Genomic DNA, 26,378 nt, shown 5'->3' on the forward strand with positions numbered 1-26,378 from the left:
TGGTTTCCGACAACGGGCGGCAATTCACAGGGAAGGTGCTGGAAGATTGGTGCAAAAGCTATGGCATCGAGCAACACTTCACGTCTGTGGCTTACCCCCAAAGCAACGGTCAAGCCGAAGTAGCCAACCGGGAAATTCTCCGTATTCTGCGCGCTCGGCTCGATCACGTGGGAGGAAGTTGGCCGGATGAAGTGCCGGGCGTTTTATGGGCCATCCGAACGACGCCAAAAGAAGGGACAGGAGTCACGCCGTTCCATTTGGTATACGGCGGTGAGGCCGTCATTCCGGTCGAAGTCGGCGTCGAGTCCGCGCGGATCCAGTGTTATGATGAAGGCAACGCCGAGCGGAGAAACATGGAGCTGAATTTGGTCGACGAAGAGCGTGCCAAGGCATCCGTTCGGCTGATGGCCTATCGTCAACGAATGAAGCAAAACTACAACCGATGCGTCATTCCCAGATCATTCCAGGTAGGCGACCTGGTCTGGAAGAAAGTCAAGCCGGTCGGCGACGTCGGCAAGCTTGAAGCTCCGTGGGCAGGTCCCTTCAAAATCATCGAAAAGCTCCGCTCGGGCGCGTATTATTTGGAGGATGAGGATGGTAGGGAGCTAGATAGGCCGTGGAGCGCGAACCACCTCCAGCCTTACCGGGCGGGGTGAAAGGTGTGCCTATATAAATCATCCTGTGTACATTTTTCGATTGATTACTGGAAATGCAGAAATGAAAAGTCAAAAGAGCGAATACAAGGCATTATCATCGAAGAACGAAGGCCCCGCGCCGCTCGGCCGGAGGTAAATGGATCAAGCCAAGCGCTCGAAGAACGAAGGCCCCGCGCCGCTCGGCCGGAGGTAAATGGGTCGAGCCAAGCGCTCGAGGAACGAAGGCCCCGCGCCGCTCGGCCGGAGGTAAATGGGTCGAGCCAAGCGCTCGAGGAACGAAGGCCCCGTGCTGTTCGGACGGAGGCAACTTATTCGAGCCAAAATGCCCGACGAAGTAGACCCTGAGCCGTTCGGCCATGAATACGTTCTCCAAGTTGGGTGAAAGGTGCGCTAAATATAAACTTATATACTTTTGGGTCGCCTATGTACTTGCGATGCAGGAAGTAGAAAGATGAAAGCACAGGGTATCCTCTGCTGAAAGGAAGGCCAAGGTCGCTCGACCTGGTAAGGAGTTAGCCTTGAGGGTCGTCTAGCCCAGACGTTAAACCGTAGAGCCGCGCCGTCCGGCTATAAATATCCGCGCCGACGAGCTCCGTCGTTAAAAATCGAGAGACGAGCCGGCGTCTATAAATAATCCGAGCGGACGAACCGACGAGCTCCGTCGTTAAAGATCGAGAGCGCGCCGTCCGGCTATAAATATCCGCGCCGACGAGCTCCGTCGTTAAAAATCGAGAGACGAGCCGGCGTCTATAAATAATCCGAGCGGACGAACCGACGAGCTCCGTCGTTAAGATCTAGAGTCGCGCCGTCCGGCTATAAATATCCGCGCCGACGAGCTCCGTCGTTAAAAATCGAGAGACGAGCCGGCGTCTATAAATAATCCGAGCGGACAAACCGACGAGCTCCGTCGTTAAAGATCGAGAGTCGCGCCGTCCGGCTATAAATATCCGCGCCGACGAGCTCCGTCGTTAAAAATCGAGAGACGAGCCGGCGTCTATAAATAATCCGAGCGGACGAACCGACGAGCTCCGTCGTTAAAGATCGAGAGCCGCGCCGTCCGGCTATAAATATCCGCGCCGACGAGCTCCGTCGTTAAAAATCGAGAGACGAGCCGGCGTCTATAAATAATCCGAGCGGACGAACCGACGAGCTCCGTCGTTAAAAATCGAGAGACGAGCCGGCGTCTATAAATAATCCGAGCGGACGAACCGACGAGCTCCGTCGTTAAAAATAGAGAGATGAGCCGGCGTCTATAAATAATCCGAGCGGTATATCGTCGACACTGCGATTATCCGTATTCTCCCTCGAGTCAGATCGACGCTAATTTCCGCTCGGACTCGAGGTATAAAAGGTTCGGATCGGCTTATAACAAGCGATTCTGGCTAGCAACACAGAATGATATTCGGCCGAACGGAAGAGCTGGGGAAAACACTTGCAAGAATGCACCTCGAATGCCCAAGGTATGATGTGATAGAAGACGAGCGGACAGTACAAGTGTTAGCAAGGGAACAGTGCAAAAAGATAGAGTACACGAAAGGAAAGCATTTCATTAAAATTAAAACCTTAGGCCGAGTGGCCTAAGTACAAAAAGGTTCATGTTCAGCCGAGCGGCGAAATTACAAGAATTACTCGATGTAGTCGTAGAGGTCCCTCGGAATGTTGCTCAGGAGCTCCACCTGATCGCCGGCCGGAATATTGGTGGACTCCGGAAGAAGGCCCTTCGACTTCAGATAGGTCATAGTGGCCGTAATGGCCAAGTCGAAAGCCGAGTACATCCGCTCGTAAATTTTCTCCGAGAACTCGGGCGATCGGATGTGGCTTTGTCGGAGAGCGGCGACTCGGCTCGGCTCGGCATCCTGGTATTCTTTGAAGGTTGCCTGGGAGCTTGTGAGGGCCTCATTCAGACGTTCAATCTTCTCCGCATCGGCCGAGCGGCCTGCCTTCTCCCGATCGAGCTGCTCCGTCAGCTCCTTTATCTTCAACTCCAGGCCCCGGGCCTCCACGTTTTTCTTCTCCAGATCGGAGATGGCTGTGTTCTTCCGAGTGGTGGCCAGAGTTATCTTTGTGTCAAGCGACTTGACCTGTCGCTCGGACTCGGCTAGGGTGTGGGCCTGGTCAGCTGTTTTCTTCTGCTCAGCAGCCAGCAGAGTTTGAGCTTTCTTCAGCTCTTTTTGCAGCTCGGAGTAGGAAGGGCCTTGAGAGCCGCTCGGACCGCCTGCCGCCCGCAGTTGTCTTATCTCCTCGTCCGCCATTGCCAGGCGGCTGGAAACTGCTATCTCTTCCACCCATCTCTGAAGCAAGAAGGCCCGGTTGTTAAAAGCCGAGCTGAAATATTTAGGCAAAACTTGAAAAAACAACAAACTTACCCCCGTAGCCGCTTGCATGTGGCTGTTGGCTAGGTTCCGGAGGGGGATCACTGCCACGCGCGCCCGAGCGTCGGCCCACATCTCGGCGAGGGGCCCTTTCAAAGTAATGGTGTGCTCGGGCACGGTTGGCTGGTCAGTTGGAAGATGAAGAGTAACCCGATTGTGCGGCCGTGACCGAGGATCGCCCGACCGGGATCGAAGCTGGCGCAGAAGACCGCGAATGGATGGTCGAACGTTGGACTGAACGGCGAGGGAGTGGCTTCAACCGGAGCAGGCAGCTCGTCCCAGTCAGAAGGCGTCCGGTCGGACGAAATGGTCTCGGGCACAGGCTCCTTTCCTTTAGTAGCCACGGCGGCCCGATCGGATGGTTGGACCGCGGAGGTAGCCGAGCGCAGCGGAGTCTCCACCCGGCGCCTCTTTTGCAGTGGCTGTTCCTCCTCCCGAACAGACCCTTCCTCGGGGGCCGTTGGTTCCCTGGAGGGGGTAGCTCCGCTGGCCGCTTGTTGTTGAGAGGCCGATTCAGCCTGAGTGTCGCTCTCTCCTTCGTGAGAACCGACCGGCTGAATACCCAGCGCCTTCATTTCCTTGGCCGCCGCGGCCTCCAGCGCCGCTGCCTTCCTCTTCAGAACGCCGGCCATCACCGAGTCCATGACGATGTCAGCTGCATGAAGAGAAGAAGAAATCAGTTAGCAATTAAAGCAAGTGCCCAAGCAAAATTCTTACCGAAGCCGGTCGGAAGTGGGGTCCATATAGGACTCAGCCCAAAAATGTACATCACTCCCTCGTGAAGAAGTTTGTTGATGTCGAGCCGCAGACCGGCTAGTACATTTGCGGCGTGAAGATAATCCGGTCGGGTCTTGAATTTCTTCAACTCAGGAGTAGGAGGTAGACTGACTTGCCACTGGGTCGGAAAGTTGGGCTGACTGGGCATGCGGATATAGAAATAATAGTCCTTCCAATGTTTATTGGAAGTGGGTAGTTTATTGAAGAAGACCAAACCGGGCCGAGCTTGGAACATAAAGGTGCCCGGCTCGGCTTGCTTAGGATAATAGAAATAAAAGAAGACCTCCGGTCGGAGGGGAATGTTGTGAATCTTAAACAAAACGACAACGCCGCAGAGGAGACGGAAGGTGTTTGGTACTAAACTTCCGAGCGGCACGCCAAAATAATTGCAGACGTCTGCTATGAAAGGATGTACGGGGAACCGCAGACCGGCGGTAAATTGGTCGCGAAAGACACAGAAACCACCGCGCGACGGTCTGTGTGGCCGAGCGGCAGGACCAGCCAGGCGAACTTCGATATCCTCGGGGATTTCGAAATTGTCAGCCAATATATCAAAATCCCGTTGTTCGAAACGGGATCGCATGGTAGTATACCATGGGCCTAGGGATTGTTCTTCGAGAGGAGAGGAACTGGCCATGATCCGGACAGGATAAATCAAAAAAGGAAGTTCCAAAGACGAAGGAATGGAATTTCAAAGACTCGAGCTAGGGGAAGAAATACGGATTAGATACCGGAAAGGAAGGAGGAGAGATCTAAAACCTTACTGAGGGGAGATGAATCGAGGAAAGGCGCCGGAGAGCGTCAGAAGGCAGCAACAAGATCGCCGGAGCTCCACAGCGCAAAGAGCAACAGTAGAGGTAACGGAGGCGTGTGAAGGCGAGAAGGAAACGAAGAATTTATAGGGTGAGGGCCGGTCGGCCTCCACCGTCGGATCCAGGTCACGGGAATCAATGCATACATCTAGCCGTTTATTTCGAATTGCTTCGGTCACATCCAAATATCATGCAACCGCCTCCGTACTCTGATGGCATTGCTCCACGTGGCAGTCAATCATTCGGAGCATTTAATGAAGGTATGATCAACATTGATGTCGAAGATTGGCGCAGAACACGAGGAGATCCGGCGAAAGCCATCATTGATTCATTCAAGGATATCCCTGCCGCTGACCGGGCGGAGAGTATTAGCATGGAAGAGCCGTTCGGCTAGACTCACAGTCCAGTCAGTCGGACTATGCGCCTCCTTCGACTAGACTTGAAGGGAAGGCAAGTGATCCGGTAGTAAGAGTGGGCCCCTTTTTCTTGCAAAGTCAACGCTAAGGAAGTCAGCCCACTCGGATGAGAGTGTGGCCCGGGACGGACGGCCAGACGGCCGGTCCGATTGGATGCCGGCCGATGGAATCGAGTACCGGAGGGGTCCGCCTCGCACTTATAGTTGGGAGGCACCTGTCAAATCGGGGTTCCGACGCTCAGTAAAAGGTCGTGGACCGACCGCAGTCATAAAGCACCCCTGTTTGTTAGTCTCCACAAAGCACAAGTAAACCACTGCGGATGTCCGGTCGGATGTTTAGGTATCCGTCCACTCGGACTACAAGTTTGGAGCAAAGGAAAAGGCCAGAAGATTTCTTTCTTTGACAACCTGTAGGTTTCACGTGTGTGCCATGCTCCAAATCTTGTGACAGGGGATTCTGCTGTCCCATCGAGGGCATGCTTTGACTGTAGCGATATGGGTCAGGTAAACTTTCTGACAACCGCGTACCTAGGAAAGGACAGGTAAGCTTTCTGACAGCCGCATACCTAGGATAGGACAGAGGACACTTATGCACCTTGGTACGCGTGCCCAAATCTTTCGCAGCTCTATATAAAGAACCTCAGGTTTCATCGACAGGGGATTCTGGGTACGTACTCTGAGACTTTGGGAGCCACCTTGTTCATCGTAATTTACCTGACTTGAGCGTCGGAGGGTCGTCGCCGGGAACCCCCTTCCCGGCCCGACTTCTGTGCAGGTTAGCCGAAACATCGCGCCACCAGTCGGAGATCTACATCAGCGAGCCAGGGAGCGCCACGTGCCCAGCGTCTGTTGATTTCTGGTTCGAACAGGATCACATATGATGCCAATGATGCGTCCTGGTCACCCCTGACGCCTGTCGATCATCTCACACAATAGTGAGGCCGAGTGGGTAGGGCTGTGACAACCGTGCACTCTGTCGTCACTACTCCTGATGAGTGACCGAGTGGACGGGATGCTGTCGGAGTACACCTATCCTCCTACCCAAAATCATAAATGGGGGAGCGCAATGCTCTCATCTCCCGGTACACGATAACGGGGAGGAATCCCTGCCGGATAACACGTTGTGTCACACTACCCATGAGCGGACCAACGGTGCCTAACAGAGTCCCTGCTGCAACACACTCTGCCTGAATCGACCACTAACCCATGAGTGGTGGTGTGTGCAGATCTATGTAACTGGCGATGTGCTCAACAATAATGGAGCGGACTATCGCACAACATGCAATCATGCAAATGGTGCATGGCAATAACCATAAAAACATCCTGACCTAATCCATTTATATAGAAAAGTGCACCCTAGGTCAACGAATCATATCGAATCAAAGGTACATAGAAGGTATAAAAACCTAGGTCCTAAACATGGTGAAGCATGGTATATCACTACCCCCTATAAGCATATATAAACAAATAAAGTATACATGGGATGCAAATCAAGCAATCAATCAATCATGTATCAGATATTGGGTAGTGACTAACCGAAACAAATAAAGGACATAATTAATGCAACTTGTTAAATTCACTACTATGTATATCAAATGACATAAGTCAAAAGTACCCGCCTCCAATAGGAATGTCCAAATCCGACATCGAGATACTCGTCTCGCGTCAAAGTCCTGTAATACCAATAGATATACTTTTATTTAGCTAAAATTTAAATGAATTGCTAAATAAATCCTTAAAACTATTTAGGGCAAAAACCCTAAATAATAATCACCAATATACCTAATTCAATTAGGAAAACCCTAATTATTGATCAACCTTAACTGGTCATCAATTAATTTCTCCACAGCAAAAAAAACCTAAATCCACAACGTTAAACAAGAACCTTACCTTTCACTTCTCACAGCAAGAATGTTTGCTGGAAATTATGGCTGTTGGACACAAGAGTCAGGAGAATGAGGATTACTGTTTCACTCATTATTACTTGAATAAACAAACCATCCAGTCCGGCATTCGACAGCAGTAAAAACCTCTCCTCATGTATTTGTTCACATCCTCAATACATGTGAATCAATATAAATCAACTTTCATACCATGAAACTTTTAATGTGGAACTAAAATCTCATTCATAATGAAGCATCTTTCACCTCTTCTACATCCATTTTTATTCAACGGCAGTTTGTCGACTTTTACTTGTTTGAGATGATAATATTTCTCGGCTTATGTTGAGATGCAGAATAGGTTTTGCAGGACAATCTATGGCCACAAAAAATAAAAACAAAAAACAAAAAATAAATGTAAAATTATTTATGGGCTAAAAGGTGATTGACTCCTAACGTTTCCTCACTTTATTCTTACATCAATATAAAAAAAATAAATCATAAATATCTATTAATCATTAGTACAAATCAAGATATAAAATAATATGCAGACACGTTAAATTTTCTAATATTTTATATAGTAATACTCCATATTTCAACTATAATATCTATTAATCATTAGTGTATTTTTTTTTTTTTTAAAGGGCAATCTAAACAATGTAGAAGCTTGAACTTCGATATCATTGTTAATCCGCCTGAACTAGGGAGAACACCGATATTTTAAAACTTTTATGACAAATTCGTGAACTTTAAGGAGGTTAAGTGAAATTTGTGCAGGACTGCCAATAGGAAGGAAAGCTAGGAATCCCGAACAGAAGATCTCCCCAACGCAGGCTTCTCTTTGGGTCTCCAGTCTCCCGCTCTCGTCTCCCGGTCCCGATCATAACGATGATCTTTGTCGATGGCCTTCCCATCTCCCAACCCCGATCCCGATCCCAGGTCGATGCCCGCTGACCTTTATCCTTTCGCAATCTGCCAAGTGTTTGATGTTTTGCTTCTTTGGTCAGGGAAGGGAAATCTTAGCTTACTTGTTGGAGCATCCGGCCGTTGTCTCCTCCTCAGATCGCCTGAAGGACTCTCCGGAGACAAGGGTCTCCTCCGCCGGCCGTTCTCTGCTCGGCCGTTTCGTCTACGTCTTCCAGCGAGAGTACGCCACCGTGGATCCCGACATCGTCCAGGTAACCTCCTTATCGCCCTCAAAAGCGTTTCCTTTCCCCTCGATGAGCTCTTAGATGTGTTCCTGCTCCTGGTTTTGGGTAGCTGGCGGGCACGGACGAGGCGACCACTTGTGTCGGCCTTGTGATCCGCAGTAGGAACAGCGGAATGTGAGGATTTGGTGCTTTCTTGCTCTAGATTACACAAAATTGAGTTTTTTTTTTTGTCATGATACCATTGTCCTTCTATGCAGGACCTCTGTCAGCCATATGGATTTTCCGGGCGTGGTTAGCAATGGCCTCGAGCAAATGATGTCGTCCATTGTCGTCAATGATAACCCAGGAGATACTGCTTTTGATGTTTGTTTCACGTCTTTTTTCAACTTTACCAAAAAAATTAGCTGTCAGCAAGATCCTAATTTTTGGCATGCTGTAACGCCATATCTGCAGGTTCATCTCATAGGGGGCTTTGATGATAGGCCTAAAAAGGTTTGATTCATAGTGTCGGACCTTATTGGAATGTCAACACACTAAACTTCATAAATATTATTTCTATGCAGCATTCAAGTGACGAAGTTACATCAGAAAGAAAGCAGAAAAAAGAAGGTTTCTCTTTGCCTCTATGCTCAAAGATGGTTGAAGCTTTGCAAGATAGCCAGTGGAAGTTTCACCTGCAAACTTTATGTGTCCTCAAGCATAACACTAAAATAGATTCAATGGGAAATGCTTGCCCAGTCATCAGTGGCATTCTGGTAAAGTTCTTTCTTATTCTGCATCGTGGTTCAGATGTCTTTCATATTGTAAATTTGGTTATATACACGAGAATCTGTACTTTCAACCTATTGTAACCTAAAGGGCACTTTGCTGGTATTGAGCATGACATGCTGTTCCAGCTCTCACTTCCTTTTTCCTAATCACAACTTTCAGGACTTGCCCTGAAGTATTTCTGCAGATTTTATGTATAAGCCAATTTAAACCATAACTCCATACATAAAATGGTCCTGCCAGACAAACTTTGAGTGTGATTGTGTAATTGATTGAAACTGGTGTGGTGCTTCAAGAATTTTTTAATTCTCTCTAACTTGAATGGTTTTCTCCTTCATTTTATTTACGTCAGTGAGTTTTTGTTCAGGTAGATACTTCATCTGGATCAGTCATGCCTGCTAGCTTCGATCGAAGTTCAAGAGGTCCAGATGAGATTGTTAGGAGAATTCGGCTGACTGTATGCTCCGAAGATCCTAAGTGGAAAGGAAAGTTATTGGAGACTTATGACACCAGTCGTGACAGATTTGAAATTGTCCCTTTCACATGGTACACTAGTTGTTCTTTACATGATTATATTGGCATATTGTTCAATGGGCGATTGATAAAACAGGAATGACATAACTATCACATCCAAAACTAAGTATCGTGCCTATACTCATAAATGGAACACTAAATAGGGAAGGTTCGACTTAAATTCCCATTTAGAACCTGTGAAGAAACTTTGTTACTTGAAGAGTTTATTGAAGTTGTCTAGACATTGTGATGGATGAGACTCATCTTTTTTTACCTGTTGGAATATTGATATCAAAATTTTCCACATTGTAACTACCAATTAAATCAGGCTTAGTTTTTTTGAAGATTGATACCAATGTTTCCACCATGTGTGCATACATAATTAGATGTAAATTTCACTGGTCTTTATAGAAGGCTCTGACTTGGCCAAGGGTATGAATATTTTCATATAAAAGACTGACTACCTGAAGTATTCTTTTTAGTTGTTGTCTTTGTGGAGACATCTTTATGAATAGTACCTTGCATAAAACAACAACAAGAAGTGCATGCCCTACCATTTAGGGTTAACTAAATGGACCTTATCCTTCCATTGCACTTTATGTTAAGGTCAAATTGTTGATTTTTTTACTTTGTTCATTTAAATCTCTTTTAATTGTGTTAGGTTTGCTTTAGTCTCTCTATCATTGGAATCTTTTTTTCTAATTGATTCAGCTTGAATAAGAAATCTATTGGCAGTCTTTCGCTCATTATCTCATTTCTTTCATCTGGTTATCTATCATTGCTAATATATCTTGCATATGATGATTTGTGAACAATGCTTCTGTTTGTTGAAATAGGGTGCCTGATTGGAGGCTTTATGCTTTGTCTCTGCAAGAACTTTCTGATTCGGAATATCTCTTAGGGTGTTCGACCTCTCCCTTTGCTGAGGGTCCTGATTTTGTGGAAAATGAAAGAAGGTTTGTGTTTGGCACTCTACTTCCATAGGATATTTCTGTCCATTATCTATTTTAGTCAATAATAGAAGACCCTCTTTGACAATGTTATCATTTCATTTTCCATTTTTAATTTAGATAATATGGTGTAGCATGAGTTGTAAGTATCCAACATTATAAAAGATGAGAGAAATCATAGATAGCTGAATATTTACGAGTGCAAATGTGCCCAAAAACAAACCCTGAAATGAACACTAGAGTTTAGGTTTGATTTTCTGTTCTTTTATGGAGTTGTCTTTAGGAATGGACCACCGCGCTCTTTCTTTCATTGGTAAATTTTTACATTGTATACATTTTGAACACTGAAATCAAGATTGTCTGCATTGTTTTATTTTTTTTTTCCTAATCATTCAGTATCACACCTTGGGGATCCCCATGCACGAGTGTTCAAATCGAAGGAGCGTGAGAAATTCACCTTCTGTGTTTGAACCACTAGAACTACTAGGTCATTGTATGAACTGTCACTTGCGCTTCCTAATTTACCTTGATAGCCCGTGGAAATTTTTTATGAGGCCGACTAGTCACCTCCAGCAATAGCACACTGAATGCTTGTACAATTCTTTAGGTTATATATATATATATATATATATATATATATATATATATATATATATATATATCATTTAGTTTATACTGCAATGCAGGAAATGGGACTACTTGATCAAGAATCCAGATTGGAGATATACCTTTGTCAATAAGCAGCCGCGAATCTTTCAGAGAACTGAAGATGGAGGGTGGTTACGATGCAGATAACATATGTTTCGGATATACTGGACTTCGAAACTTGTTTCGAAACCATTCATTGTGTATTGAGCTGTGGATGCATTATTTGTGGGGGATTTTCAGAGTGACGAATGTGTTTGTTATACATTATCATAAGTGTGTTATACATTAAGGTTTCATTTTAATGTCTGGAGGTTTCAGAGTCAGAAGTCTATCTCAATCCTAAGACTTTCAGAGAAGTGATAAAACAAAGTTCAGAATGGATCCGTCGCCCATTTCTCCTACGCCCCGCTTCTCCCTCGCCCTCAAGAGTAGTACCAGCAATCTTGGATGCATGCTAAACAAAGTCTGTTTCATGTAACAATGGTTGACTTCCATGGAAGTTCATACAAAATTTATCGAAGAAAAACAAATTCTTTAAGAACACCCTTTGAACAATTAGAAGTCTTAGAATTAACTGGTCATCTAATCTAAGTGATCAAATATGGATGAACCAGAATAAGATCAATAATAAAAAACAGTGAATGTACTAAATATCTATCCAAAATTTGATTGTCAAGGCAAAACCAACAAAGAAAAAGAAAAAAGAGTTTAATCCATGATCAAGTGAGAACCCAAAAGTATATTAGGAGGAACAACATTTGGCATTGCCCTCACTTGGAGGCTCCTGACCAGGGACTACTATCTGAGTTCCTTTTAGCTGATTTGCGTTGCCAGCAGATCCACTCTTCTCGTTAGCAGCGAGTGACTTCTTGCTCACGATCCGGTAGATCTCTGTGAGAACAGTTTGGAAGGCACTCTCGACATTAGTAGCTTCCAGCGCGGAGGTCTCCATAAAAAAGAGATTTTCCCGTTGGGCAAACTCCTTGGCATCCTCAGTGGGCACTGCTCGAAGACTTCCAAGGTCAGACTTGTTTCCGATGAGCATAATCACGATGTTCCTATCAGCATGGCTTCGCAGTTCCTCTAGCCATCTTGCCACATGGTCAAAGGATTGACGCTTGGTTATATCGTAGATCAGCATTGCCCCTACTGCTCCTCTATAATATGCACTCGTCACTGCTCGGTACCTATTGATAATCACAGAATAGTTCATGTTATATAAATAAAAAGAATGCAACAAGAAACAAATTAATGATGCCAATAAAATCTTAGTTGACGGCCACTATATAGAGAAACCATCTTCAGCTTTGTTTTACATTCTGCAACTCACTTGTCTAGAAGTTAAACTACTGCATAGTTCATCTTTGTGCTTTACAAGGATGATTTCATATCTTGAAACATCTTAGGCCTACAGAAAGAGTTCCATTCAACATATTGTTTCTCTAAGGCTAGCCCTCTGAGCAATCAGGCCGGCAAAGTGTTTATGATAATTTTGTTCTAATGCTATGATATGCATGTGCAAATATCAATAAAATTCATACCATATTATTAAAAGGATATTCTGTGTTACCTAAACAGTGAAATAAAAAATAGAGCATTATCTTATTTCCCGATCTAGTTATCTTCAGATACTAGTACGACTGTAATACAGGTTCGATAAATTCTCTTATAACTAGTTAGAAACACTTGATGGTAGCTAAATCTAGAGCAAAGGAATACTATAGGTTCTTAACAATATGTGAGCTCATTTAGATTAAACCTATGATATCCTAGTATACCCCTACAAAGTTGATACGGGAGGTAATCAGAGGGTATTGTATGGTTAAGGAGAAGTCAATAGTTTGGCTGAGGTGGTGGTCAAAGTTAACAGAAGGTTGAGACAACCCCCGGCTTGCTCCGCGCTACTCCCGACTCCATGACCATCCCCAACTCCATGCTATTCTCGACTCCACATCAGCCCTGTCTCCATTCTGTTCCTAACTCTACGTTGGTTCTGACTCCACTCCACTCCCGGCTCCATGACTGTCTACGACTCCATGTTGTTCCCGACTCCACACTGCTCCCAGCTTCGGGTAGGCTCTGTATCTGTACCGTTGCTCGCGGAAGATACAGACATTGTAGCTATTGTTTTCAGAGAATGTGGGAAAACACATCCATTTATGCCAGGAAATGTGGATAACGTAAGCGGAAATCTAAGAACACGCTCGCATAGCCGCAACTCTATAAAAGGCCGCTCGCTCTTACGAGCGCACATGCACGCACACATACACAAACTTGGGAAAACCCTAAACTACTGTTCATCTTCTCCTTCATTCTCCCCTGCTAGAGACTTATATGAGCATCAAAGTGGCTACATTGGGGAAACCCCGGCTCTCATTCTAACTCTCTCCTTTCTATTTACTTCCCTTCAGGTTCCGACAGATCTCTCTACCAGTCCTTGCTGTGCCAAGGCGATCGATGACAAAGTCAACATCAACACCAACTCACCGATGGCTCGTTCGTCGATGTTCTCAGGTTCTGTGAGAACACTGAGTTAAGTCCTGAACTAAGACGTTAAGATGGATGACACTGGGAGAGCTAACATCATTGGCATGGCAACGAATGATTTCGACAAGTTGGTAGCTGCAATCGTGTAAACAATGTTGCAAGGACAACCCCAACAATAAACACCGCCCGTACCCAACCCTCCTATAGAGATGCCACCCCGATCAGTTGAAATGTCACAAGCGCCTCACCAAAGGTTGACTCAACTAGTCGGGGCGCCTTAAGGGATCATCTCACTCTAATAAGTACATTAGCTATATGGGGTTCATCCTTAGAATCTTCAGGAAAACCCCCCATTGGGACCCTTTGAAGGGAAAAGCTCCCGCATCTGGTGGAACAAGGTCCCCCGAGGCCCTTCATTCTCGAAAAATATCCTCCAAGACGAATTACCGCATCATTTTCGAGCATTGCAGATCGGGAAATACAATAGAACGACCGACCCCGAAGACCACATATATAAATTTAAGAACGCCTCCCTGTTACACCAGTACACAGATAACATCAAATGTCGAGTCTTCTTGACGATCCGCTCCGGTTCAATACAAAGGTGGTTCAATCGTCTTCCCGATGCCTCCATTCGGACCTTCGAGGAATTTAAGATCATGTTCATGCAGTACTTTACCACTAGCAGGAGGTATCAAAAACTCAGCATACATGTTCGCTCTTAAGCAAAAGCCCAATGAACTTGTTCAATCGGGGCGGTCATGGATACTCCCTTAGTTACCCCGGAGGTGCGGGTCAATGCTTTCTCACAAGGCCTGATAGATGGAGACTTCTTCAAATATTTGGTAAAGAAAGCCTGTAGTCGATTTCGATGGTTTGCAGGTGTGTGCCTTAAAAATGTTCAGGTGGAGGAAGCCTAGTTACAAAGAGAAAGGTAGTGTCGACTCCGGTCTTTGCCCCTACTCAGCCAAATCGCATTTTTCAAGTCGGAGACTTGGTCTGGAAGAAGGTCAAGCTTGCTAGAGATGTCAACAAGCTGGAACTACAATGGGGAAGTCTGCTTCGGATGATCTGCAAGCGGAGTTCAAGGGCATACTGTAAGGATCATAGGCACGTGAGAGGGGTTGAATCAGGTGAATTTTAAAACTCGTTCTTTTTCGGCTTTTTAAAACTAAGTGCAAGTGCGCAGGGGAATTAAAACAATAAAACAAGATGCGATCGGTTTTACTTGTTCGGAGCCTTCGACAACTCTTACTCCAAGACCTAGGTCCTTTAGACCTTTCTAATGGATAATCCACTAATCAATCGTAAAATTAGTACAGGTAAAAGAAAGTGTAACAACCCTACACTTTCTTGAGAAATAAATGACTTAATTAAAACGTTACCCAACACGTGAAGAAAAAGATCTGAATTGAGTTCTGGTGTTGGAGATGGTCTAATTGCAACAATTAGGTGTAGTAGCATCGCAGCAAAGTGGTAACACGAAGTCGAAGCATCTAGACGGTCGAGAATAAGCGTAGAGAAGTGATATTTTAATGATGGTCGAAGACCTCTTTTTATACACCATTGGAGGTGCCTCCAATGGTTCAGGGCACCTCTAATGGCGCTTATCCAATCCGAAGTCTTCGGCTTCTATCCACTCGAAGGCGCCTCCAATGGCTCCGAGGCGCCCCCAATGCCCTCTGAGGCACATCCAATGTGCTCCAGAGCGCCTTTGGTCAGCGAACTTTTATCCCCGAATTTTATTTGTGCGAGGGCGCCTTTGCCATGTCTAGGGCGCCTCCCCTAAGCTCCGAGACGCCTACCCGCAACTCCGAGACGTCTCAAGAACTGTTCATTCGAGGCTTAGTTATGCATTTTAGCTCATGTAAAATCCGTTAGTCCAAATAACAAATGTATCCCGCAAACAGAGTTAGCATAATAGAAATAAGACAATATTATTAATTAGATCCTGTCTTACCAAGACCAGGATCTAGTCATGGTCTCAGCTTAGACTTTCAAAATGAATCTAAGTTGGACCAACACCTACAGTCCCACTAGGACTCGTCCTCATTGAATCACTCTCCTCTAGTGCTTATCTTACTCACTATTACAGACTTACTTGACACTCGACCCACCAGGACTTTATGTCAGATGCCTCATCTAACTTCAGCCAGTTGTCAGGTCCCACAGACCCAACTAAACTTCTGTCAGATATCAACCTATTTGGTCTTCCTGTGTCAGTTATCAACCTAATTAGACTTCAGTCTGGTGTCAAGTCCCATCAAATGTTTTAGTCCTGCACACTTGGTAAATAGGTTAAATCACAAATCTAACTTTAACCTTTGTCATACATCAAAATCTGAGTTTGATTATTAGTGCAAACTGCACCAACACATACTACCTGAAAGATACAAGCGGTAAGAAACTTGATCACCCATAGAGTGTCAATCATTGAAGCCCTATCATTCCTAAGCAGTTCCCATATCCTTTGTTTATCTTTTATGTCCCATCGAAGTTTTGTACCTTCCATTTTATCAATGAAAAAGAATCTTGGTTAGACTAGTGTCTTCTCTCCCAAACTTCTCTAACTCGGACATAGTTTAGATCGAGATCTAAGGCTCGGCGATATCAACCTCCCCTTCGTCCAAGGGTCAAACGCATATCGTATCTCCGTTGATAATGTCCTTTTTAGAGCTCAAACTCCCCCGACTCGGGCATAGTTGAGGTTGAGATCCAAGGCTTGGCGATATCAACCTTCCCTTCGAACAAGGGTCGAGCACATATCGTATTTCCATCGACCCTTTTCAGGGCCCAAACTCCCCCAACTCAGAGATAGTCGGAGTCGAGATCCAATATTCGATGATATCAACCTCTCCTTCTTACAAGGGTCGAGTGCATGTCGTATCTCCATCGACAATATCCTTTTCAAGGTCCAAACTCTCTCGACTCGGACATAGTCGGGGTCCAGATCCAAGGCTCGACAATTTCAACCTCCCCTTTATATAAGAGTCGAGCATATATCGTATCTCTATCGACAATATCCTTTTCAGGATTAAACTCCCCCGACTTTGACATAGTCGGGGTCCAGATCCAAGGCTTGGCGATATCAACCTCCCCATCATAGAAGGGTCGAGTGCATTTCGTATCTTCATCGGCAATGTCCTTTTCAAGGTCTAAATGCCCCCGACTAGGACATAATCGAGATTGAGATCCATAGCTCGGTGATATCAACCTCTCCTTTGTACAAGGGTCGAGTGCATTTCATATCTCCATTGACAATGTCTTTTTCAGAGCTCATACTCCCCTTACTTGGCCATAGTCACGGTCGAGATCCAAGGCTCGAGGATATCAACCTCCTCTTTGTACAAGGATCGAGTGTCTATCATATTTCCATCAATAATGTCCTTTTCAGGGCCAAACTCCCTCGACTCAGACATAAACGGGGTCAAGATCCAAGGCTCGATGATATCAACCTCTCTTTCGTACAAGGGTCGAGTGCATATCATGTCTCCTGTCCTTTTTAGGACCCACCCTCTCCCAACGCAGACATACTTAGGATCGAGACTCAGAGGATCTCCTTAAGGATCTATCTCTCGACTCCCTCTCGGGTAGATGGATTTATGTCTCTCAACTCCGCCTTGTAGTAAGCCCGGACGGAAGCGTTCCTTCAATTCGATTGGCGGTGAATGTATCTTTCATCAAGATGCTAAGCTAGAGTAGGAAGTCAACCGGTAAAAATCCCAAAAGGCTTTTTCATTACAATCGGGGCAGAAAGTGCCAGCATATTCGACTACACAATAGTCAAATCAGTCGGATACCCGTCTCCTTTAACTAGATTTGAAGGGGAGACTAGTGATATGAGAGGTAATAAGAGGGTGCCACGTGGTTAAGAAGAAGTCAATAGTTTGGCTGAAGTGGTGGTCAAAGTCAACAGAAGGTCCAAGCCACCCCCGGCTCGCTCTGCGCTACTCCCGGCTCCATGACCATCCTCGATTCCATGTTGTTCCCAACTCCGTACTATTCCGTCAATAAAATTTTACTATAAGAATCAAGCTGTGATGCATATAACCTCAATATTGTGTGCGTTCCACGAGAGCATAAAAAAAATATATATTGATTATTATTTTATTAGGGAAAAAATGAAATTTAATAGACTCATCTGATTAATTTTTTAATAATGGATTAGCAAACTCGGTCAGATCCACATTTGAATATATTTGTAATTAATTGAATTTCTACAGTATTTAAAATCTCATGCGTGTTCCGTTAAAGATACATTAAATGAGACCAAAGGATTCAAGAGGCAAAATATAAATAAATCGGCTGCAATTTAAATGCTTCGAAAAACAAACCATGTCAAAAATTGAAGAAACAACTCGGAATAGGATGGTGGCGAGGATGGAAGGAGTAACCTTTCTTGGCCGGCGGTATCCCAGATCTGGGCCTTGATCGTCTTCTCGTCGATGGCAAGGGTGCGCGTCTGGAACTCGACGCCGATGGTGGCCTTGGAGTCAATGCTAAACTCGTTGCGGGCGAAGCGAGCGAGCAGCTGCGACTTGCCCACAGCTGAATCGCCGATCAGAACCACCTTGAGCACATAATCAATCTTCTGGTTGAACTCCCCGTAGTGATTCCGGTTCCCCGACGACATCCTCTATCTCTCGCTCGGCTCGATCGATTGCTCCAGCCGTTCAGCCAATGGGATCAACGGATGTAACAAGGTTAGGGTATCGCCGAAGGCTACGACGAAGAAGGAGGTCAGGGACGAAATCCGATCCGATCTTTTTTTTTTCCTCTCTCTCTCTTATTTCACCTTTGCTATCTATAGTTCCTGACTTCGTGCTTGCTTCTCCAATTATTATTTTTATTTATTTTTGTATTTTTGAAAAATATACTTGTAGCGCACGTCGTTCATTTATAATTGATATATCAAATAAAATAATAATATTATCAGTTTTTTGATTCACTCGTTCCAGAAGATTTGGGAAGGGCGGGAATTTGCCGAGCCTTTTCTTCAGATCTCTCGTCTCGCTTTCTTCGATCGAGTCGTCCGCCCAGCTACAGATGGGGAGAAGGAATAGATCTAGGGTTTCAGAGGAGGGCATCGAGGAAAATGCTACACGAGAAGGGCGAACTCTAGGCGCCGGCGACTCGACCGCGTCCAGTGACAAGAGCTTGTATGAGGTATCTTAGTTTCCTTCCTTTCCGTTCGTAGTCTCCCATCTCTCCGCTTTGTTTCTTGTTCATAGTCCCCAGCTCTTCTGTTTGTTGCGTCGTTAGTGAGACAACGCAGAAACGAAAAGCCCTAATTTCTATCGTCTTGCTTGTTGAAACTCTAGAAGGTTTATGATCTTTCCTCGCCGTTGATCCCTTATCAGGGTGGTTTCTAGGGGCCCTTTCATCGTTGGGATTTTCAACAAACGCCTGGTGAGCATGTGATTGAGGGGTGTATAACTGGACAAAGCTATATTATTATGTTAGTTACATGCAAATCTGGTCACACAATTTTGTCTAGTTCTTGATTTCTCCGTAATTCGAGCTTCACATGAGATAAGCTCAGAAGACGATTCCATTGGCAAACCTACAACTGAGAACTGCCGTGGTGTTGCACGATCAACGACAAATCATCATCAAGTGACTTAACCCCATTATCGTTCTGAGTCAAGACTCAAGAGCATCAGAAGCCACAATTCGTAGGTCTTATATCTCTGAACAACCTTCATGTTTTGTGGATTAGCACAGATGAAGCATCCAGTATGTCTCACTTTCGATATTTTTTAAATATATAATGTATTAATTTAAAATAAAATATTTAACATAAATATTTAAAATATAAAAATAATTTGAAAATAAATATAAAAATAGATAAATAAAAAAATTATTATATTTTTTAGAATTAAAATAAACTAATTAGATAATTTTATTAGGGTTTAATAAAGTCTTTTTATATTATCCTTATCATAACTAGGAGTTGATTAAAATAATTTATCTAAGTTTTAATTAAAAAAACACCCACCCGACACCAGACTCGTTGCATGAGAAAGTCGCGCGTGCGACTATGCGGAACGAGATGTTTTGCCAATTTTGATGGGTTCGGCACGGGATTTTAATCCCTGGTTTTGATATGAACAATCGAGTTAAATTAGACTATGCGGTTTTGATACCTTGTGTCAGGTGTGTAGAGACTTAAGAGCATAAGAAGTTGAGCGGAAGATGCAGCGAGCGAGAATGATGGTACAAGAAGGGAGTCGATGGCTCGGTGCATTCAAGGGACGAGGAGCTACGGAAGAGTACGGTGGACGAGAAGGACTCGCACGACGCATCCAAGGGACAAGAAGTCAGGAGGAAGTTTGCTCAAGGAGAAGGCCGGAGTTGGGTTCAAGTGAGCTCAATTTTTGAACGGCATAGCACAGAGTCCATGTCAGCAAACTCCAGGCGTCCAAACCTAGTCCAAGCGGTCGGGAAGTCTAGAACCGTTGGAGAAAGCCGTTGTGGAGTGGATCGACTCGATCAAGTCTAGGCGCCCGAGAAGTGCCACGTCAGCAAACAGCTAGACTCGACCAGTAAGCTATAAATAGAGTCCTAGTGCTCGAAGTTCAATATAACACTTCATTATGAGCTTTCAATGTTCATAAGATTAGCAACCTCTCCAGTTGTAAACCAAGTAAATTCAGGGTTCTTTCTTACTTTGTTTTTTTATGTTAATTACTTTTTATTTAATTAATGTGTGTTTGTTTTTGCTAAATTTAGAAGCAAGAAAAGTTCTAATTTTGATTGCGGTCTATTTACACCCCCTAGCCGACCACCAACGATCCTACAAGTGGTATCAGGGTTCGGACACTTTAGAAGGACTAACCGACGACTAAAGCAACAAGAAGATGACCAGATCAAGTATTCATCCATCGAAGTTTAAGGGGGGATTTCACGCTATGGAAGCATCGGATGGAGGTATTTTTTAAAACAGATTTTGATATTTTGCTTACAATCAAATATGGTTTTGTAGCACTTAGAGATCAACACAGAGAAAAAAAAAACATCTTTGGAGCAAACGGAGCAGGCTAACTTTGTGGCTAACGATAAAGTAGAGTTCCATTTGTTGAGTATTCTACCGCCCAAGAAGTTAATTGGATTGACACCTACGACTCAACTAAAGAACTCTGGAGAAGTTCCTGGAGCTGCATGAAGAGACCTCGGAGGCTAAACTTGGAAGACGGGATCTGCTCCGAAATCGACTAACCAACCATCGGATGGAAGAAGTAAAAAAGGTGGCTCAACTGCACGCAAAGATCAAGGAATTAATCATCGAACTCAACAACCTCAGAGAAACGGTAACAAATCAGGATTTATTGAGTTATGCCTTAAATGCATTTTCGAGAACACCGCCATGAACATCTATAGTAGACTCCTATTATATCTCCAAGGACCTTGAAGTAAGTATGTTAGAAAATTTATTTTCGAATTTCATGAGTCTCAATGTGTAGGTCTTAAAATATAGAAAAGTTAAACAACAACATTGCCCTAAAAGCAAAGAAGATTGAGCCAGATTCAGAATCATCGCTCGACAAAAATGAAGAAGCGTACATGGTAAGGAGATTTAAAATGTTTTTTAAATTTAACAATTTTGATAAGTCACGGGCTAAGAAGCTTCTGCGAAATAAAATAAAAGTACGATGCTACAACTGTAATGAGGAGGGACACATCATAGACAACTGCACAAAACTAAAGAGCAAAGAAAATGATAGACAAAGGGTCAATAAAGTCCAAACATAGGAACCCCAAAGCAACGTGGGGCGAGGCATCATCAGAAGAGTCCGAGCTTGAGGAATATGCTGGACCGGCACTAATGGCAAGTCACCAGGAAGAGAGCATCGATGAAGGGGGCTACTTAAGAAGAAAGCAGTAATGAAGAGACAGAGTCAAACTACGAGTCCGACACGGTAAGTGAGGTACGTCTTCTACCTCCTAACCAAATGTATGATGCAATAAAGATGTTGTCTAGATCTTTATGCAAATTACGAACCAAGTATTTGAATTTAAAAAAGGATAACATTGAGTTAAAAATTAATTTAGCGAATGCATGTCCATTAAACATTTTAATAAAATTCAAACAGAAAATGCAAAATTAGAAGATAAAATAGAATTGTTAGAAAAGAATTTTGCATGTTCAAATTCAAATTTTTTATGAGTTTCAAATTTTACAAATTATGAAAGATTTAGTTGGTATTTACGGAATCATAAGGGCTAAATTGCAAAAGTGTCTAGAAATTATATTCCTAAAAAATATTTAATTAATCCAGTAGGCAATAATTTATTTTTGATCCCAAAATCTGTTTTAATCTATTGAATTAATTTTTATATGCATGTTTAAATTTTTTGTAGTTGAATTTTTTTCATTGGCTAAATTAATTGTTTCATAATCTTTCTGTTCGAATTTAATTAGGTTTTAATTTTTATATGAAAAATAAATTTAGTACCTATCAATAGGAAAAATTTCGGAATTTTTTGACTGTTAAATAATTTCTAATAAATTTTTTAACAAAAAATTGTATTTTTAAAATTAAAAATTTCCAAGGATTGATTTTTTGAAAATATTATATTTTCTGTAAATAATCATTATATTTTCCATGTTCAAAAAAATTATCAAGATTTTTTCAAAGTCAAAATCTATTTTTAAGCATTTATATTCGAAAGTGACTATTTGTGTTCAAAGATATTTATTTTGGTTAAAATAAAAATATTTTTTCCGTGAAAATTTTTATCATGGTGAGAATGCTTCTCTTTGACATTGACAAAAAAATTTAGGATTTTTTGAAAATTATTTTTTTTTGGCAAAAATGAGGATTAATTGTTAATAATTATTTTCTTTGAAAAATAAGTTAGGTAAAAATATGTATTCTTGAATATTACGTTTACAACTCTTAGAAAACATTTTTCATTTTTTTCAATTTTTCCCTTATTTTTTTATGTGATTAAAGAGGAGAAAATTAGAGGGGTTAAGTTGAGGGGGAGTTTGCAACTTTTTTTTTTTTTTTTGCAAACATGTACTTTATTGCAAAATTTAATGTTATAATTTTTGCAATTTAACTACATTTTGTGTTTGTTAACCCTAACTTAACTTAGGTTGATGCACATTAAAAAGGGGAAGATTGTAAATACCCCGAGTTAGTTTTGGTGTGATTAATCGAGTTAAGTTATACTCTGTGTTTTTGACGTCTGTGTCTGTGCAGGGATTTAGGAACACAAGAATTCAAGCGAAAGATGCAACGAGTAAAAAGGATGGCACGAGAAGGGAGTCGACGGGCTTAGTGCATCCGAGGGGCAAGGAGCTGCAGAAGAGTACACCGACATACAAAAACGACACGTGCGGCACATTCGAGGGATAAGAAGCCGGGGGAAGTTTGTCCGAGGAGAAGGCCGAAGTTGGATTCTAGTGGGCTTAACTCTGGATGGTCGGAGTATCACCCAAACGTCCGGACAAGAAAATGGTCAACTTCTGAGTTGACCGAGTCCAAGTACTCGGACTCTAGGAACCTGGATCCTTTCCAAGCGCTCGAGAAGGGCGGCCACGTCAACATAACCATTGTCGAAAAGGATTAGCACGGAGTGCACGTCAGCAGACTCGAGTCCAAGATCCCGAGAAGTCCAGAACCGTTGGAGAAAGTCGTTACGGAGTGGATCAACTCGACCGAGTCTAGGCGACCGGACAGTGTCCAGGCGCATAGGAAGTGTCACGTCAACAAACGGCCAGATTCGACTGGTAGGCTATAAATAAAGCTCTAGTGCTCGAAGTTCAATACAACACACTATATTTCATTTTTTGTACTTCATTCTGAGCTTTCAACGTTTGTAAAAGGCCACTTCGCCTTCTTTATAGGAGATCTTAATGAAGCTTTCATCGTCTTAGATTAGCAACATCTCCGATTGTAAACTAAGTAAATTCAAAGTCCTTTCCTACTTTGTTTTATTTTATGTTAATTATTTTTTATTTAATTAACATGTGTTTGTCCTTGCTAAGTTTAGAAGCAAGGGAAGTTTTAATTTTGATTATAGGCTATTCATCCCCCTTTTAGCCAGCCGCCAACAATCCTATAGGTCCCAAATGCTCACTTCTCTTGATTCTTTTCCGCAATGAAGTCAGCTTAAGATTTTAATTAGACAAAAGACCAGCTTAGCTGAATCTGGAAAGGAACTACAATTTTTGCAAGTGGGTTCAATTGAACTCACATAAGGTTTCTGTAGAATATACATATAGAAAAGGAATTTTTGAACTTGCTATAGTTATTTAATTTTTCTTAGTCTTGCAAATTTCATTATCCCTGTTAGCTTTGCCCTTGTATCTCTTTTGACATTTTATGGTTTCTTATGGTACATTGCACCTATTTTGAAAAATTTTAGTTCCACCATTCCAATGGTTCGATTTTGGAAATTGTGGCAGAGGACCTTTTCTTATTCTAGGGATTATGTTTTGTGGTAATTACTGAAATGTCCAGTAATTTCTATTTTTTATGGACTAGTTTCAATAACAGACTCGTGAACTTATTTCTCAAATAGTTGGCCTGTTGGAGCATTGCCTTCAGATTCTTGCTTTGTATCCTTGCTTTATAAGGAAATTTTTGTTTAGTAGCTTGATATAATCTTCTTGCAGATTCTTGGTGTAGAGAGAACAGCTACTCAGCAGGAAATAAAGAAAGCTTACTACAAACTTGCGTTGCATCTTCATCCTGATAAAAATCCTGGTGATGAGGTGAAGAATTGTTATTTTCACATTAAGATTGTTTGTCAGCAGATAGTCAAGCATTTGCTTCGATTTACAGGAAGCAAAAGAAAATTTCCAACTTCTGCAAAAAGTTGTATCTATTCTTGGGGACGAGGAGAAAAGGGCAATCTATGATGAGACTGGTTATACTGGTGATGATGTAATATCTTTTGAAAGACGTCTTTCCTCTTGTATCGTTAATATTTTGGCACCAAGAAATAGATGGGCAAGCCTCTTGTCATTGTTGTAATATTTGCTGTCAACAGGCTTTGGTTGGGGACGTTACTGAGACTCTGCAGGAATATTTCAGAACAATGTACAAACAAGTATAGCCCTTAAAATGTCATGTTCTTTGTTATCCAATTCTTGTAACATAACATGGTAGCATAGACCATTTTATTTCTCCCGGTTCTAGGTTACGGAGGCTGACATTGAAGAATTCGAAGCTAGTTATAGAGGTTCTGAGTCTGAGAAAAAAGATTTGAAGGATCTCTACGTGAAATTCAATGGTAATATGAATAGGTAAATGAAGAAAACACATTGAGTTCTTGTTTGCTGGGATTTCATACTGGAATGGTGCAGGCTTAGGCAATTGATTATCAGCTATATTTTGTTATTAGTTTTCATAGTTTTATGTTTTTTAAGATGATGTCAATTAGTTGTTAAAGTAATGCTGCAACTGAAGTCCGTTGAGCCTTATAATTAAAGTTGTATCTTGACAATTCACCTGTTTTGTCCAGGTTGTTCTGTTCAATGATTTGTTCTGATACAAAGCTGGACTCGCACCGCTACAAGGAAATAATTGATGAAGCAATAGCTGAAGGTGAGATGTTTTTCCCGTCAAATATAGTAATTGGAATTGCTCTAGTTTGTGAAAAGAATAATCAAACATATTTCTCATGTTCAGTCAATAAAATGATTTAAACTTTATGAAGTTGAGATTTGAAAAATCACGTGATGAATGCAATACTTGTAGCAAGAGGCATCAGTTACTTTGAGTTGACTTGAATGGGCATTTTATCCTCTAGGAAAATTGAAGATAAGCAAAGCTTATCAGAAATGGGTAAAGAAAGTTGCTGAAACGGAACCACCAACTGATCCTCTAGTCAGAAGACAGCAGTGAGCATTTTTCTCAGACCGCACCTTTCATCGATACATATTTTTCCCACACAAGATTTGGCTTCATTTTGTTAAACATATGTAGGTTAAAGAAACAAGAAGGAACAGACATAGTTGCAGTTATATCTCAGCGCAGGAGCCAAAGGAAACTGCAGCTCAATTCCATGCTCTCCTCCATCGTTGCTAAATGTGGTACTAGCTCTGATGCTGAACCATCTGAAGAAGAGTTTCAGAAAGCACGACAGAGGCTCGAGAGTAAATAGGTGAAAAAGAGAAAGCATTAGCATGTTGGAGTACGAGAGAGGCATGAGAGTAGTCGAGAAAGCATTAGCATGTTGAACCTCTTGTGTAATTGGTGATTTCTGTCGTTCTACTTATGCTCAAAAGTGTGGCTTAATAAACCTTAAGCAAACTACAATGCCATGTTGTAGAACACTATCACGATATAATGATATAATGATCTCTCACTTTTGTCAGTGGCATCTTTGTCCCAGCCGCCTTCAATCATGGCCAAACATACAAAATTGTTGATCTCGAGCTGAGCCCTAGTTAAAATTTTGTTTAAACTTCTTTGTCAGAAAACTTTAGCAAAGATCAAGTAAAAAAGGTAGGCAGGGTTGTGTAAAGCTAAATATTACAGTATGTTGTCTCAGGATTCGATCTTGCCGACAATCTGAAAGAATTACTTTTGCTGTGATTGTTGATTACTTTTGTTTGATTAATGACGATCACAAAAAAGTGTTATGGTTGTTGATAAAACAATACAACTTTTGTACATGAAAATGGAGGAAAACCTGAAAACCATGCAAGTGTCGATGCAGTTTGATGTGATTCGTTAGACTATCAAGTTACTTACAGGCTATGCAGAGCAAAAGGCACTCATTAATGACATTGAATGAAAAGATATTAACTTAATTAATAATACATTCTTTAATTGCATTACATAGCACTACATCAGTTAAAATAAAATTTTAAGAGCATCTCCCATGCAAAGATTGCGAGAGGTTTGTAAAATTAAAAAATATTAATAAAAAGCTTAAACTATTATAGAAATGAAGTTTGAGGTTTATAGTTAAAAAGTAATATTAAAAA

General features: G+C 42.5%; 3 protein-coding genes across 3 annotated transcripts; 2 read left to right on the forward strand and 1 right to left on the reverse strand.

The window, feature by feature from the left end:
* The first annotated feature begins 7,674 nt into the window (after positions 1 to 7,674).
* LOC122037952 (protein N-terminal asparagine amidohydrolase-like) lies at positions 7,675 to 11,244 on the forward strand. Its single transcript, XM_042597450.1, has 9 exons — positions 7,675 to 7,851; positions 7,920 to 8,090; positions 8,173 to 8,237; positions 8,321 to 8,426; positions 8,517 to 8,555; positions 8,627 to 8,818; positions 9,199 to 9,377; positions 10,181 to 10,300; positions 10,981 to 11,244. Exons 1-9 carry the CDS (start codon positions 7,801 to 7,803, stop codon positions 11,087 to 11,089), a joined length of 1,032 nt encoding a protein of 343 aa, XP_042453384.1. The 5' UTR covers positions 7,675 to 7,800; the 3' UTR covers positions 11,090 to 11,244.
* Positions 11,245 to 11,548: 304 nt separating this feature from the next.
* On the reverse strand, positions 11,549 to 18,062 carry LOC122037954 (ras-related protein RGP1-like). The gene is made up of 2 exons (XM_042597452.1): positions 17,824 to 18,062; positions 11,549 to 12,129 (listed from the first exon to the last, which is right to left on the reverse strand). The coding sequence occupies exons 1-2, from the start codon at positions 18,060 to 18,062 to the stop codon at positions 11,685 to 11,687; spliced, it is 684 nt and encodes a 227-aa protein (XP_042453386.1). The 3' UTR covers positions 11,549 to 11,684.
* Positions 18,034 to 25,762, forward strand: LOC122037953 (chaperone protein dnaJ 6-like). Its single transcript, XM_042597451.1, has 9 exons — positions 18,034 to 18,168; positions 18,388 to 18,595; positions 24,057 to 24,155; positions 24,226 to 24,327; positions 24,434 to 24,493; positions 24,583 to 24,689; positions 24,908 to 24,990; positions 25,196 to 25,286; positions 25,372 to 25,762. Exons 1-9 carry the CDS (start codon positions 18,110 to 18,112, stop codon positions 25,547 to 25,549), a joined length of 987 nt encoding a protein of 328 aa, XP_042453385.1. The 5' UTR covers positions 18,034 to 18,109; the 3' UTR covers positions 25,550 to 25,762.
* Positions 25,763 to 26,378: the final 616 nt, after the last annotated feature.

This window comes from Zingiber officinale, chromosome 1A (assembly GCF_018446385.1).
Source record: "Zingiber officinale cultivar Zhangliang chromosome 1A, Zo_v1.1, whole genome shotgun sequence".
NCBI classification, from domain to species: domain Eukaryota; kingdom Viridiplantae; phylum Streptophyta; class Magnoliopsida; order Zingiberales; family Zingiberaceae; genus Zingiber; species Zingiber officinale.